Genomic DNA, 12,910 nt, shown 5'->3' on the forward strand with positions numbered 1-12,910 from the left:
AAAAAATATATAACACTCTCATATCTGCTCTTCCTGTACGACCTTGGCTCATGTCAACAGCATAACTTATACCGCTGCAAAACATCAACAACTAAATACTGCACCTTGTTCAGTAAAGTGTTCATTGTTTCACGCTAATATTTTAATTCAGCGGTAAAGTTTATAGATACGTAGCCAAAACTCGTAAATATTACTCCGAGAGGCGCATGTACTCATAGACTGTATAAAAACAGCATGTACTGCGCCCGATCTTCTACCCGGTTTTCAGCAGGTGAATTAACGCTCGTTCGCCGCATTGCTGCCGCCTGCTGGAGCAGAAGCGGCACATAGTTTTGCGATTAAAATCAGTTTGATTTGTTTTAGCATTTTATAAGTTATTACTGTGCTTAGGAAAAATGTAATGTTGAAATATTAATTGGAAAAAACAGAATTCACAAAATTGTCCTAATATTAACCTATTCTACACTAGGTACGTGAAATAATCATAAATAACCTCTGACAGAGAAATCAAGCATTAGTGTAATTTATCTTGTATTTGCATATAATTGTATTATATCTTAAAATTGGCAGCGACAGAGTAATTAAATCCTGGCAAACTCCCGCTTTGCACAGTTCAAGGGTTAACGGAACGCGATGATGCAGGGCAGTGACGCTAGGAACGTGACGTGGCACTTGCAAAGCTCAATCTAACCTGTTTGGCGTCCCGCCTCGTTTCCATATATAGACAACATTCCGCTGGCTCAGTCCAGTACATACAGAAATAACAATTTAATTTTCACAAGCAAATACGTTTTAAGAACTCAAAAACATAGATCACATTTGAATACGGATGCGAATTAAACAGTTCAGCGAGCCTGTTCAATTTACATGTTATAAAGAAAAGACATCACATGAAATGTAACGCTCAAAATAATAACAAGTGAATTAATAAATTAATAAATAATAAATTAATAAATAAATAATAAATTATATGACTAATGGTATTGAGATCATATCTGAATAGTTTCAGTGCGACCTAATTAATTATCCACTACTGTGTAATTAATTTGACAAGAACGACGTGTTGATTGGACGCATGTCTTTGTTTTCTCTCAAATTCTATAGGCTGAGCTGAGCTGTCAATCACGCCTCTGTGAGTGTCATGTTAGGTTGCGGCGTAGAACTGGGCCTGTATAGGCGGCTGAGAGTCTCAAACCGAACCGAATTAGAGGAACAGGGATAGTAGAGGCTTTATTTTCTTGTTTAGAGCATTTTAATAGTTATAGCAACACATTCAGACGCACGTTAGGCCCAGCGGAACCGGCAGCATGTCTGCAACAGGAGATTTCGGCAACCCGCTCCGCAAATTCAAGTTGGTGTTTCTGGGAGAACAGAGCGGTGAGTGTCGAACCGAACCTAGCGTTACTGGTCCCGACTCTCTTTCTTCATGAGTGTGTGTTCGTGTATATGACGGTTTGACTATCTGCTTAAATATCTGTGTGTGTATGTAACATTATGAGTGAATGTGTTTATCTTGAGTGAGTGTATTATATTGCAAAATATGTGCTACATTTTATATATATATATACACATATATACATATATATGTGTGTGTGTGGGTAAGATATAAATAAATATATATATGATGTATTATTCTGTAGTATAATATAATCTGACCTTTTGTGTGCCAAATATCTGATATATCTAAATAGAAGTGTGTGTGTGCAGGAATTTGTGTACTTATTTGGTTATACTTTTGATAATTTGCTCACAAATTTAGTGAAACCTGTCAAAAACCCACTTGTGTTTTGAAGCCTTCATACATCAGCCAAAACCGTAAATATCAACTGTTACTTCATGTAAAGTCTGGTCTTGAACTTCTTTTCACAGTATATTTTTGTCTGTCTCCTGTGTGAACATGATATTCACATATTCGACTCTGTGTTTTGCTGACATGAAGTTATCTGGATCTACTAACTATTGAACACTCACGTTTCAAATGTTAGGAGAACTTGAGTGTGATTAAAAACACCAGCACTGACTAATAGATACCACTTCATTTCTCAGTATGAAGATCCATTCTCCTTTCTGAGATATCTGGACCAAACACAGGTGGCCTGTCAATCTCTTTTTGAATTCATGCTAGTGAAAAAATCACTGGTCCCAGAATTCAACAGTACGCCAGATGTAAATCAGTATACAGCATAAACAAAGATCATGTGGCATTTTTTTTTTTTTTTACTTTAGTTAGACTAGATGTGTAAAAATTGCTTTTTTTGGATTTCTAAAAATTTGAGTAGTAAATAAACATTGCAAATATTCAAACTGTTTGCATATATTTGCATAGATACTGATGCATGTGTTCATGTCACATGCAGTTTTTCAATCTATTTTATCCTGTATGTTTCATTCATGTGAGAAGATTCTGATGTGAATCTGAAATGGATGTGGACAGATTTATGCATTCATGCAGACATTTGCTTCAGTCCGTTTTTTTTGAAGTTGTGATTTTGGAGTGAAATCTATTAGCATGACAACATCAAATGTTAGGTGTATCAAAGGATGGATACTCATGAAATAGACATTTAATTTGTGTCCCTGGATGGATCTTTTCCTTCTAGGAAAATGTATTGTCATTAAAAATGATGATCATTGATGCAGAAGTGTCTCTGAATAAAATTTGGCATACAGGTCACAACTTCACAAGGATGTAATAAAGATAATGTTTTGATAGTAACAAGTTAATTTTTCATTTGATTTTGCAGTGGGAAAGACATCTTTAATTACCAGATTTATGTATGACAGTTTCGATAATACCTACCAGGTGAGTGAATATTTTTCAGACTCATTCTGCAACTTTACACAATGTTCTGATGTTCTTTGAGTTGTTTGGATGTTTCTTATCCTTTAAAGTTTCGTTTCCTTGCTTTTAATTTTCAGGCCACAATAGGAATCGATTTCTTGTCGAAAACAATGTATCTTGAGGACAGAACAGTAAGTAAAATGTTTTTTTTTGTTCTAACAGTAAATGCACATGCCTTTCAATATTTTAAATGTACTAAATGCATGAAAATATTAGTCTTGTATAATACTTTTACCAGTGTGTAAATGTCTGGGATGCTAAGTATTGATTGATGATGACTGAGGGATTTATGGTTTACATTGAACATTTTAAAGTCGGTTAACATTGATTTTAATCAAATTGCTATTTTTTTATACTGTTGTAAAAACAATGCTGTTACATTGTGTTAATTTTCTTTAATTTATATTATTATTATGATAATTTTAATTTATAAAACTGAGTTTACCATGAACTTTGCTGCTGATATGGTGTTGAATAAATGATTAAATGAGTAAATAAATAAATAAACAATGATTGTAATGCATTCTACTTTAAATCTAGTCTACTGTACTTGTAGTTAACTATTCCTATTATTATAGAAAATAATTTTAAATTGATTTGACGCATTAATGTTTGGTTCTTCTTATGACATATTATAATTGCATTATGCATGAAATTAATTCTACATCCCATTTTTCGCCTTGGGAAGCCCTTGTATTTTTATTTTCTTTGTTGAACATGAATTTGAACATTTATATTGTGATGCGTTTGTAAAAACCCAACATAAACTGCACCGTGAGAAACTCCTGTGCCTCTTTCCCCTGGTGTGTCTCTTATTTGTTTACATGTATATGTTTCCTCCTGTAAAGAATTGTTCTTTTTGAGTGGGAAGGTTTTACTCTGAAGATCTGCAATCTTGATAACATAACCCATACTAACATGAGCCCATCCAAAGACTCACAACTTAACCCTTAACCTTAATCCGTTCCCTAGCCCAACTTGAGAAGTCTTTTCAGTACACTTTGCTTTTTCTTATTCCTTACATTTCATTCCACTCCTATTATTTTCCCTTTGAATGTTTCATTTTCCCCCTTTTTTTCCTTTATTCTCCTCCTTTTTCTTTTGATTGTTTTCCATTCACACAGATCAGGCTGCAGCTTTGGGACACAGCGGGACAGGAGCGTTTCCGTAGCCTCATTCCCAGTTACATCAGAGACTCTGCTGCTGCTGTTGTAGTTTACGACATCACAAGTAGGTATCTGAGACCGGTTCTGCGTCCAGTTCCCCTCTTCTTACCTCTTCCCCTTTCTCCCCCACTCTCTCTCTCGCTCTCTCTCTCTCTCTGCTGGATCTCTGGTGCTAAAATATTTGGCCAGGTGCGGCTGCAGCTTTGGGACACAGCAGGACAGGAGCGCTTCCGCAGTCTGATTCCCAGCTATATCCGGGACTCTACGGTTGCCGTGGTAGTCTATGACATCACAAGTGAGTGTGGATCCTTGGCCGGAGAACTTAAGGAAGAGGAAAGCTGTGTCATCTCAACGCACTCTCTCTTTTTCTCTTACACATCATTTGTTTTTATGTGATTTCATTCTCTTTGTCGTCTTTTTATGACTTGTTTTTTGTTTTGCAATTGCAATTCAGTGTTAAAAACTGAGAACACATCTTTTTGTATATGTTTACATTTAAAGGTTAACAGAACTGTGTGTCACTTGTAGCTGCTAATAAAACAAAAAGCAGCTATGTAATACCATTTTCATAAAGACAGAAATTATATATTTTTCTAAAAATAATAGATGGTCCGTTGTAGTCATAAATTTTTGGCAGCTGTGGTGAGAAGTTAATTCAGCACCTTCAGCACTCAAAAATAAGTTCCTACTAACATTTTCACTAGTCTATCCATTTTTTTTTAAACCATTATTTTTAGCAATGCATTTTTATATTTGCTAAAAATGTTTTGTTAAATGTGGTTTTCTTAAGTTTTTGTTCATCTAAAAAATATTTTATTTATACTAAAGAATATGCGTTCATTTACCATTTTACAGACTAATGAATTCTAGTTGATGTAGATGAGAGATGATTTCTCTATTTCTTTTCAGATTAACTCTTTCTGCAGACCAAGTTCCTGTGACAGATTCATGAGCACAGAGACACTTCCAGCTTTAGAACTTCCTCCTTTCTTTCCTCTTATTCTATCCGTGTGTTTTTTTTTTTCTGTCTGAGTTGTCTCCCTGGTTATGATCCTGGGATTCCCCCTGATAGACCCCCTGAGGCTCATCTTGATTATTAACCCAGTGTTTCTGAAATACCCCCGACAGATGTCAACTCCTTCCAGCAGACCACCAAATGGATCGATGATGTCAGAACGGAAAGGGGAAGTGATGTCATTATCATGCTGGTGGGAAACAAAACAGACCTTGCAGATAAAAGGTATGTTTAAATGGTTGCATTTACAAACAATATGCCATGGTTTGTTACACTGCTATTAAATGGTGTTCAACCAGTGTATATATTGTTTTTTTCAAATTAATACTTTAATTCAGCAAGGGTGCATTAAATTGATCAGAAGTTTTAGTAAAGACATTTATAATGTTAGAAAAGATTTCTATTTCAAATTAATTACATTCCTTTGAATTTATTCATCAGAGAATTAAAAAAAAAATGCATCATGGTTTCTGCAAAAATGTTGTTTTCAACATTGATAATAATAAATGTTTCTTGAGCAGCATATTAGAATGATTTCTGAAGGATCATGTGACACTGAAGACTGGAGAAATTATGCTGAAAATTCAGCTTTGCTGTCGCAGGAATTAATTACATTTTGAAATATATCAATGTGTGATTTAAATTGTAATAATATTTCACAATATTACTGTTTTTACTCTATTTTTGATCAAATAAATGTAGCATTGTTGAGAATAAGAGACTTCTTTCAAAAACACAAAATATTACAGACCCCAAACCTTTGGTTAAGATAGTATGCACAAAATTGCTGCAATTAAATTGTATTTTATGCAATATTACATAAAATGTACTAAAGTAATAGAAATGTATCTAATGACAAAAACACCTTTTTTCTTTTCTTTTTTTAAATGACCCAAAGTAATACTAATACTCTCTTAATCTGCTCAAAATAGCAAAATATCAGCAGTAGGGAAATATTAATTACATGTTTTTTGGGGATAATTTCAGGCAAGTTTCTATTGAGGAAGGGGAGAGGAAAGCCAAAGAACTGAATGTAATGTTTATTGAGACTAGCGCTAAAGCCGGATACAATGTCAAACAGGTGAGTGAGACTTGAGATTTCACTTGAATCAACAGTAGAAATATGTGCTTTGACAAACTCCGCATTAAATGATTTATTAAAACGGTTGTTATTCAAAAACAGCATTGCTGTACATTTCTCTCATATCAATCAATCAATCAATCAATCAACTTTTCTGAATGCAAACCATCTCAAATACACCCACACACTGCTTGTTTTTTTCTGATCCTGGTGCGAGAGTTTAATAACAGGGCTTGTGTTTGTCTCGTCTAGCTTTTCCGGCGTGTAGCAGCAGCTCTTCCTGGTATGGAGAGCACACAAGACAAGAGCAGAGAGGACAGTATCCTACACAAATACAAATATATGCATACATTTACATATATAATTGGGATTTTCACACTTGCAATTGCTTGTTTTAGTATTTGATTGTCCATCTGTATGTGTTGCAGTGTAAACAGACTACAAAACATTGTATTTTTCCTTAATTCTTTTTTCCTTCAGTGATCGACATAAAATTGGAAAAGCCACCAGAGCAGCCGGTCAGCGGAGGCGGCTGTTCATGCTGAGGATTCAGTCGACATTTCTGTGCCGTGTCTCTTATTGTCACTCTTAGTCGCACTCACAGCATCTCTCTGGATATTCCGCAGAAGCTCCGCCCACCTGGAGGGAGTAGAACACTACTTGCCCGTCACCCTTGTTCCCGCTGACCCACTCCGATGACTTTAAATTTGAAAGCACAATGTAGATGTGTGTGCTGTTGCTTTTCTATTGTTTCCGTTAATCGTACACCTTTTTTGGTGTTTTTGTTTTTCACTCTCAAAACACTTTATAAAGTGTTGTTTTTGTCCATGTTCCGTTTTATGTGAAATAATACTTATTACTGTAATAATGACGTGAATAGGAACAAAACAATATAAATAAATGAAATTACAGAACTGATGTGAGAAGGATATCCAGATTTGAATACGCGAGAACTCATTAAACATCGTTCCAGATTCACGGTGCAGAGATGGACGAAATGTTTGCGAGTGTTTTTGGAAATATTCAAGTCTAGATTTCATCATATGTGGCTATGAGACGTTACATCTGTGACGTTGCTAATGTCTCTTCTTCATAAGGAAGAAAGGAAAGTGTAAAAACAAATGTTTTTGGAATTTGGGAGGAACAAGTGCTGCTTTTAGCTCCGTTGACTCGAGCATTGCGTCTTTTTTTTTCTTTTTTTTTTCTCAGATGCAATTTCTTATTTTGAGCATTAGAAAGCCAATAGCTTAGTCAAAGAAAGAGAAATGCAGTTATTGTAAAGAACTATTATGTATATTAAGGGAAGTATCAGATCCAGTTTAACAGATAATATGCAGAAGTTGCCTTTGATGGTTTGTTTTATTGGGCTTCCACTGTTTGTTTGTTTTTTATTAGCATTGTAAAGTTTGATTTTATTGTATTAATGACACACTAGTTATGGTTTGTTTTGATTTGTTGAATCAACCATGAACCCTAATATTTATTTGTAATGTCTTTGTTTTGTTTTTAAACACGGTTTGATTTTTCATAAGTTGTAGACTGAGACGTTTAGACATTCTGGCCCAAAGCACCTGCCACGTTTGTTTTTTGTTAAATGTACAGTGATGAGTTTGTCCCCAGACTGATCTAAACGTTTTTAAGATGTAGTGCATTTTGTGTATTTTGTTTGGTTGTTTTCTTGAAAAGGTCTCATACATTTCAAATGGATTTTAACCAGTTTCATCTGGCGACACTGCTTGAAACCAATGCTCATTATTTGCACTGCTAAAATTGATCAGCATCTTGAGATGTCCCTAATAAAATCTTGTATTTAGCAACAGTGTTTTTTTATTTTTATGGATAATGTATAACTTTGTTAATCAGGACATTAGTAGTTTTGATTGTAAACACGAAAAAAATGAAATGCCATCTTATATGATTATATGTAATATCAGCATTTTATTTTAACCTAAGTGTTGTACAACAATATAAAGTTTATAATAACTACTGGCAAGGTAGCATAGTCGTGCATAAACAGGCCAAATTCAAATGCTGCTCTGCCTGCCTCTACTGGTCAGTCATGAGAACTGATTTCATAATCCTGCCTTCATTATTGATGTATTTCTAAGGCTCGATCAATATATTCAGCTTTCGTTTGTTACTTTAGCATCATATTCTCTTGGAAGAAGATTTTTCAAGATCCTCATATTTGAAGAGCATTCAGTGGTCTGATGATCACTCCCAAACCTCATGCAATGGAAAATAATAAATTCAGGGCTTTAGTGTTTAGTGAGCTATTTAGAAATCATGATAGGAGAACTTATGTCTGAGAAAAATAACATCATAATCGACAAAATCCTGAACGTTTGCAAAGCTTTACATGTACATTATACAAAGAGCAGAATCATAGCAGCAAGAAAAAGCAATCATTATTTAGCTGTGTGCAGAATTATGCAGTTTTATATATACTGTATATTGATATTCTACAGAAAAATCTGTTGCTAAATCCTGTCCTGATAAATTTGGGCAGCTAAAAGTGGACTGTTTTCTTTAGACTGTAAACAATGAAAAAAGAATCCCTCCTTTGCACACTGATTGACCACTTCATGAGTTTAAATCAGCTGCAGCTCTTCTCATATTTACATATTTATATGCAGGAACAAGATCATTTGCTATGGCTGAGGTTTTTGGATGGCTCTTCCAGTCTGTTCTCTCACTCTTTCCAGTGATCATCCTGCTATCTGACCGGTCCTCAGCAGAACCAGAAGGGCATCCATAGAAGTGAACGCATCGCTGCACCTGCAGCCATTCCAGCCAGGAGGCCCAACGCAATCTGCTCTCTGAAACTATCATCATAAGAGTCTCTGTGTACCCAGACATGCTGAGTCCCTGCAGGGAAGCACATCAGGATTAGAGGTACATCCCTGGTTAAATGTTTCTTTGTTTATGAAAAGATTCCACAGAGGGAACCAATAAGACCACTGAAAATCAAGCAGTTACAATCGAATTTCAAAGTGGCAATAAATTGTTACATTTAAAATGAAATATTTACATTTCAACACAATTTCTTAAAACAATAGTTCACCCAAAACTGAAAATTTGCTGACAGTTTACTCACCCTCAGGACATCCAAGATGTAAATGAGTTTGTTTCTTCATCTGAACAGATTTGGAGAAATTTAGCATTGCGTTACTTGCTTACCAATGGATCCTCTGCAGTGAATGGGTGCCGCCAGAATGAGTCCAAACTGATAAGAACATCACATTAATCCACAGGTAATCCACATGACGCCTGTCCATCAATTAAATGGATAGTTCACCCAAAAATTAAAATTCTGTCATCATTTACTAACCCTCATGTCGTGCCAAACCTGTATGAGTTGCTTTCTTATGTTGAACACAAAAGAAGATATTTTAAAGATGGCTGGAAATCAAACAGTTGGTGGTTGCCATTAACTTCCCTAGTATTTTTTTCCTACTATGAAAGTCAATATTTCAGACAAGATAACTTTTTCACTGGAGAAAGCAAATTTACGGAGAGAGGACACATTTAGACTGAAGCAACAGTTTGAAGTTATGTTAATCTTAATGATAGATTTGTTTCTTACAAACATGTGGCTTTTCACTTCTGGTGACTGGAGTCGTGTGGATTATTGTGATGTTTTTATCAGCTGTTTGGAGTGGACTGTCATTGGATCCATGCACTTCAAAGGATCCATTGGTGATCAAGTGGTAGAATGCTAAATTTCTTCGTCAGTTTTGATGAAGAAACAAACTCATCTACATATTGTATGTCCTGAGGGTAAGAACATTTTCAGGAAATGTCCAATTTTAGGTGAACTATCACTTTAATTTTCTTTCTTTAGCAGCTGTAAAATGCATTCCCTTTCTTTGTGCTTTCTACAGAATGAATGATGTGTTTGTATAAACCTCCACTACCTGTACTTGGCATGATGTAAACCGCATTATGACTGTTAATTGGAATGGTCTGGTATGTATCGTCATAAGGATTGTATGTGAGAACCTATGAGAGTGAAAAGAAATGTAAATTGAGTAAAATATGAAATAAATTACAAATTAATAAACAGAGAAAACCATTCTGCATGCCAAGGAAAACACTCACAGGATTTATTTTTGCCTCCATGAGTGTGAGTTTCCAGGCCCTGAAAAGTGACAGAAGGGAAATAAATTTGAGAGGAAAGTGAGTGAGGCTTCATATGTTAAGTAAAATGTCAAAGGTCAAGGCTTACAGTGCCTCATCTTCACTGTTGGCACACAGGATCAGCATGTTACCATCCCTCAGGAAAACAACCAGCAGATTCTCTCGGGGGTGACTCTCAGGTGGACATACATCTGCTCACAAAGACACTATCTGTTAAAACAGTGTTCAAGTATTTTCATACCATACACATGCACTTTCTACATGACCAAATACAACTGAAAGGTTAAAAAAGTTCCTTCCTACTTGGACACTCCAGTCCAGATTTCACATTCACACAGGTGGCCTTCAGATTCACTTTGGCCTCGTAGTCTCTTCTGGATTCAGTTTGGTAAAAAACAAAGCTCCCATCTATCCACAGGTCACACCAATTCAGCTTCCAGCGTTTGAGGACTGAAGCTGTGAATAAAAAATGATAAAATAATAATAAAAATAATTTCTGTCTCCTTTTCCATAGTCTTTTTAAAGATTCATTTTTGCGTTTATTACGATAGGGGTGGGGTCGGGTTCCAGTGAACTGAATCTTATGATTACGTTCAGATTCGTTCATTGACTTATTCAAAAGTAGCTACAATCTTTCTGTATGCTACAGCATTAAGGTGAAACACTGAATCACTCAATCAACATATCCGTTCAATACCACTGAGTCGTTTATTAGTTTAATAGTCGTAGTTTATTCCTTCCTTCCCTCACAGTTAGCATTGTAAACTCAGACATCCCGAAGATATCATACTAGACTGTGCACTAACGAAGAATAGACCTATATTTATTGGTCACTTGTTATTTATCCTATCAATAATAATATTCCACTGTTTATTTTAAGAATGGGGAAAATTTGCTAGGAATCGTCTCCTGGAGTCGACTCCACTGATTCCGAATTCTATTCCAAACGTTCAAAAATCGAACAACCACCTTATTTGCAAGGCATGGAGTTATCTTGTGCAGAGGATTTAATGTTCAAATTGTTTTTTTAAATGTAATCCCATCGGCATCGATTTCTCATTTTTAAAATGAATGTGTTGTTTGGAGTCTCTCTAGGTGAGCATAAAACAACCTGGAGTCCATAACTAAAAGCTATACTGTACTGTAGGCTACTGTAACACTGACCGTAAGAGGATTACTGCAAACAGTATCAGGCCCTGAGTTTCATAACAAACCTTCTGGAAAAGTCTTTGTAATGATAATAATAATACATAATATATAATAATATTTTATCTATTTATTTTAATATACATACAAATTATTCCTCAATCTTCTGTTGCAACTTCAACTACTTCTATTTTTCTGAGGTACCTTGAGAAGACTGGGAAACTCTTTATATAAGCATATAAATGAAGAATCGTATACTTACTCTGTCTCCAGAGCCAGCCAGATTTGAGCAGAGCCATTGGGCCTGATCAGTCAACTGCCACCGGAATAACAACTGTACTCCTAATGTTGTGTGGTGCTTGTTTGATATGCCGGCTGAGTTTTGTTTGTGAGTGATGACAGTGACTGTAAGACGTCTCAGCAGTCGGAGGGGGTTTTGTAGTGCTGGAATAGTTTAATGACTCTTATTCTAATCCTTTAAACAGGCCAAAGTGAAGCTTCGCTTGTCCAGTAATCTCAGATTATGGCACCGTGTGTACTGGTTGTACATGGAATATTCTCTTCCTTTCCTGTATTTCTCAATATCTACTTCATGTTATTTTGTGTTATTGTATATTAAGTCTTAACAGTTTCTCCTGTTAACTGTCTCCTTGCTCTGATTGAATGCCATATATTTATAATGAAGCCCCCTCATCTAAATCACACTTTCTGGGTAAACAGACTTACATTATACACCGTTTGCATTTTTTAAATTTGAATTAAAAGTATTGTTTTTATGAACTTATTTATTTTCTGGAGATGTCCTAACAAAGAGGTTCTGAATGATTTTGTAACTCTGTGGACAGGCACAGCACATCATGTTCAAATGCACACCTTTGGCTAAACTGAGCAAACACTGATTAATTGAAGTAGTCATATCAAGCCAATTATCTATTTTTAAACCATCAATGACCTATAAACAAATCTATCACAGAAGCTGTGAAACCTGTAATTAGAAACTTCGTCATCACTGCATGGCACTGCAATCTTTTCTAAATCAGGAATTACCCTTAATCTGAAATATTTCCCAGGTATGTGAATTTGACTGGTTTTCACTGTTTTTAAACGTGTCAACCTTTTCACAAACAGTTTGAAATCTAAAATGTACTTTTAGAAATCTTTTTATTGCAATGCATGACCATAAAACGTATAGTATAAATAATGATCAACAACAACAATTATTAATATTGATATCATAAATACATAGCCAAATGCAATACTTCTATTACTACTTATTATTATTTAACACCAGACAGACTTGGACTTCCTAGAGGATCTGAGGTCCAGTTTCATTTACATTTTACATTGCTTTTAAAATACATATCAGGCTATTTTCTGTCTGTCTTGTCGGTATATTAGTGCTGAACTGCTTGACTGTGTGTGTGTGTTTAATCCTCAGGACATACAGCCAGAAGAAAGCACTAATAGAGAAAGATTACTCACAGGTGAGTTGTGGCCATTATATTAAATTGTATGAGTTC

At 35.2% G+C, this 12,910-nt stretch overlaps 2 protein-coding genes across 4 annotated transcripts; one reads left to right on the plus strand and one right to left on the minus strand.

Annotated features, from left to right (window-relative positions):
- Positions 1-1,107: 1,107 nt before the first annotated feature.
- Positions 1,108-7,547, plus strand: rab6a (RAB6A, member RAS oncogene family). 2 transcript variants are annotated; one of them, XM_016269528.1, is made up of 8 exons: positions 1,108-1,377; positions 2,745-2,803; positions 2,920-2,973; positions 3,967-4,072; positions 5,137-5,248; positions 6,011-6,104; positions 6,357-6,423; positions 6,585-7,547. In XM_016269528.1, the coding sequence occupies exons 1-8, from the start codon at positions 1,308-1,310 to the stop codon at positions 6,647-6,649; spliced, it is 627 nt and encodes a 208-aa protein (XP_016125014.1). In that variant the 5' UTR covers positions 1,108-1,307; the 3' UTR covers positions 6,650-7,547. The 2 variants fall into 2 exon arrangements, with proteins under 2 accessions (XP_016125014.1, XP_016125013.1); XM_016269527.1 differs by lacking the exon at positions 3,967-4,072 and adding an exon at positions 4,198-4,303 and having other exon boundaries at positions 1,110-1,377.
- A 72-nt stretch (positions 7,548-7,619) lies between these two features.
- On the minus strand, positions 7,620-11,840 carry LOC107583348 (pleckstrin homology domain-containing family B member 1-like). 2 transcript variants are annotated; one of them, XM_016269529.1, is made up of 6 exons: positions 11,653-11,840; positions 10,548-10,700; positions 10,333-10,435; positions 10,206-10,245; positions 10,013-10,106; positions 7,620-8,972 (listed from the first exon to the last, which is right to left on the minus strand). In XM_016269529.1, the coding sequence occupies exons 1-6, from the start codon at positions 11,687-11,689 to the stop codon at positions 8,836-8,838; spliced, it is 564 nt and encodes a 187-aa protein (XP_016125015.1). In that variant the 5' UTR covers positions 11,690-11,840; the 3' UTR covers positions 7,620-8,835. The 2 variants fall into 2 exon arrangements, with proteins under 2 accessions (XP_016125015.1, XP_016125016.1); XM_016269530.1 differs by having other exon boundaries at positions 10,022-10,106; positions 11,653-11,838.
- Between the last annotated feature and the right edge of the window lie 1,070 nt (positions 11,841-12,910).

The sequence above is a fragment of the Sinocyclocheilus grahami genome, unplaced genomic scaffold (genome assembly GCF_001515645.1).
Source record: "Sinocyclocheilus grahami isolate Dianchi unplaced genomic scaffold, SAMN03320097.WGS_v1.1 scaffold53.1, whole genome shotgun sequence".
Taxonomy (NCBI): domain Eukaryota; kingdom Metazoa; phylum Chordata; class Actinopteri; order Cypriniformes; family Cyprinidae; genus Sinocyclocheilus; species Sinocyclocheilus grahami.

Excerpts from the sequence above, each read along its gene's own strand:
- rab6a (XM_016269528.1), top strand. The coding sequence starts at position 1,308 with ATGTCTGCAACAGGAGATTTCGGCAACCCGCTCCGCAAATTCAAGTTG. Across the intron at positions 4,073-5,136 it reads TGTAGTTTACGACATCACAA|ATGTCAACTCCTTCCAGCAG; the intron begins GTAGGTATCTGA and ends TACCCCCGACAG. Across the intron at positions 6,424-6,584 it reads AGACAAGAGCAGAGAGGACA|TGATCGACATAAAATTGGAA; the intron begins GTATCCTACACA and ends TTTTTCCTTCAG.
- LOC107583348 (XM_016269529.1), bottom strand. The coding sequence starts at position 11,689 with ATGGCTCTGCTCAAATCTGGCTGGCTCTGGAGACAGA. Across the intron at positions 10,701-11,652 it reads TGGCTGGCTCTGGAGACAGA|CTTCAGTCCTCAAACGCTGG; the intron begins GTAAGTATACGA and ends TTTTATTCACAG. Across the intron at positions 10,246-10,332 it reads AACAGTGAAGATGAGGCACT|GGCCTGGAAACTCACACTCA; the intron begins GTAAGCCTTGAC and ends GTCACTTTTCAG.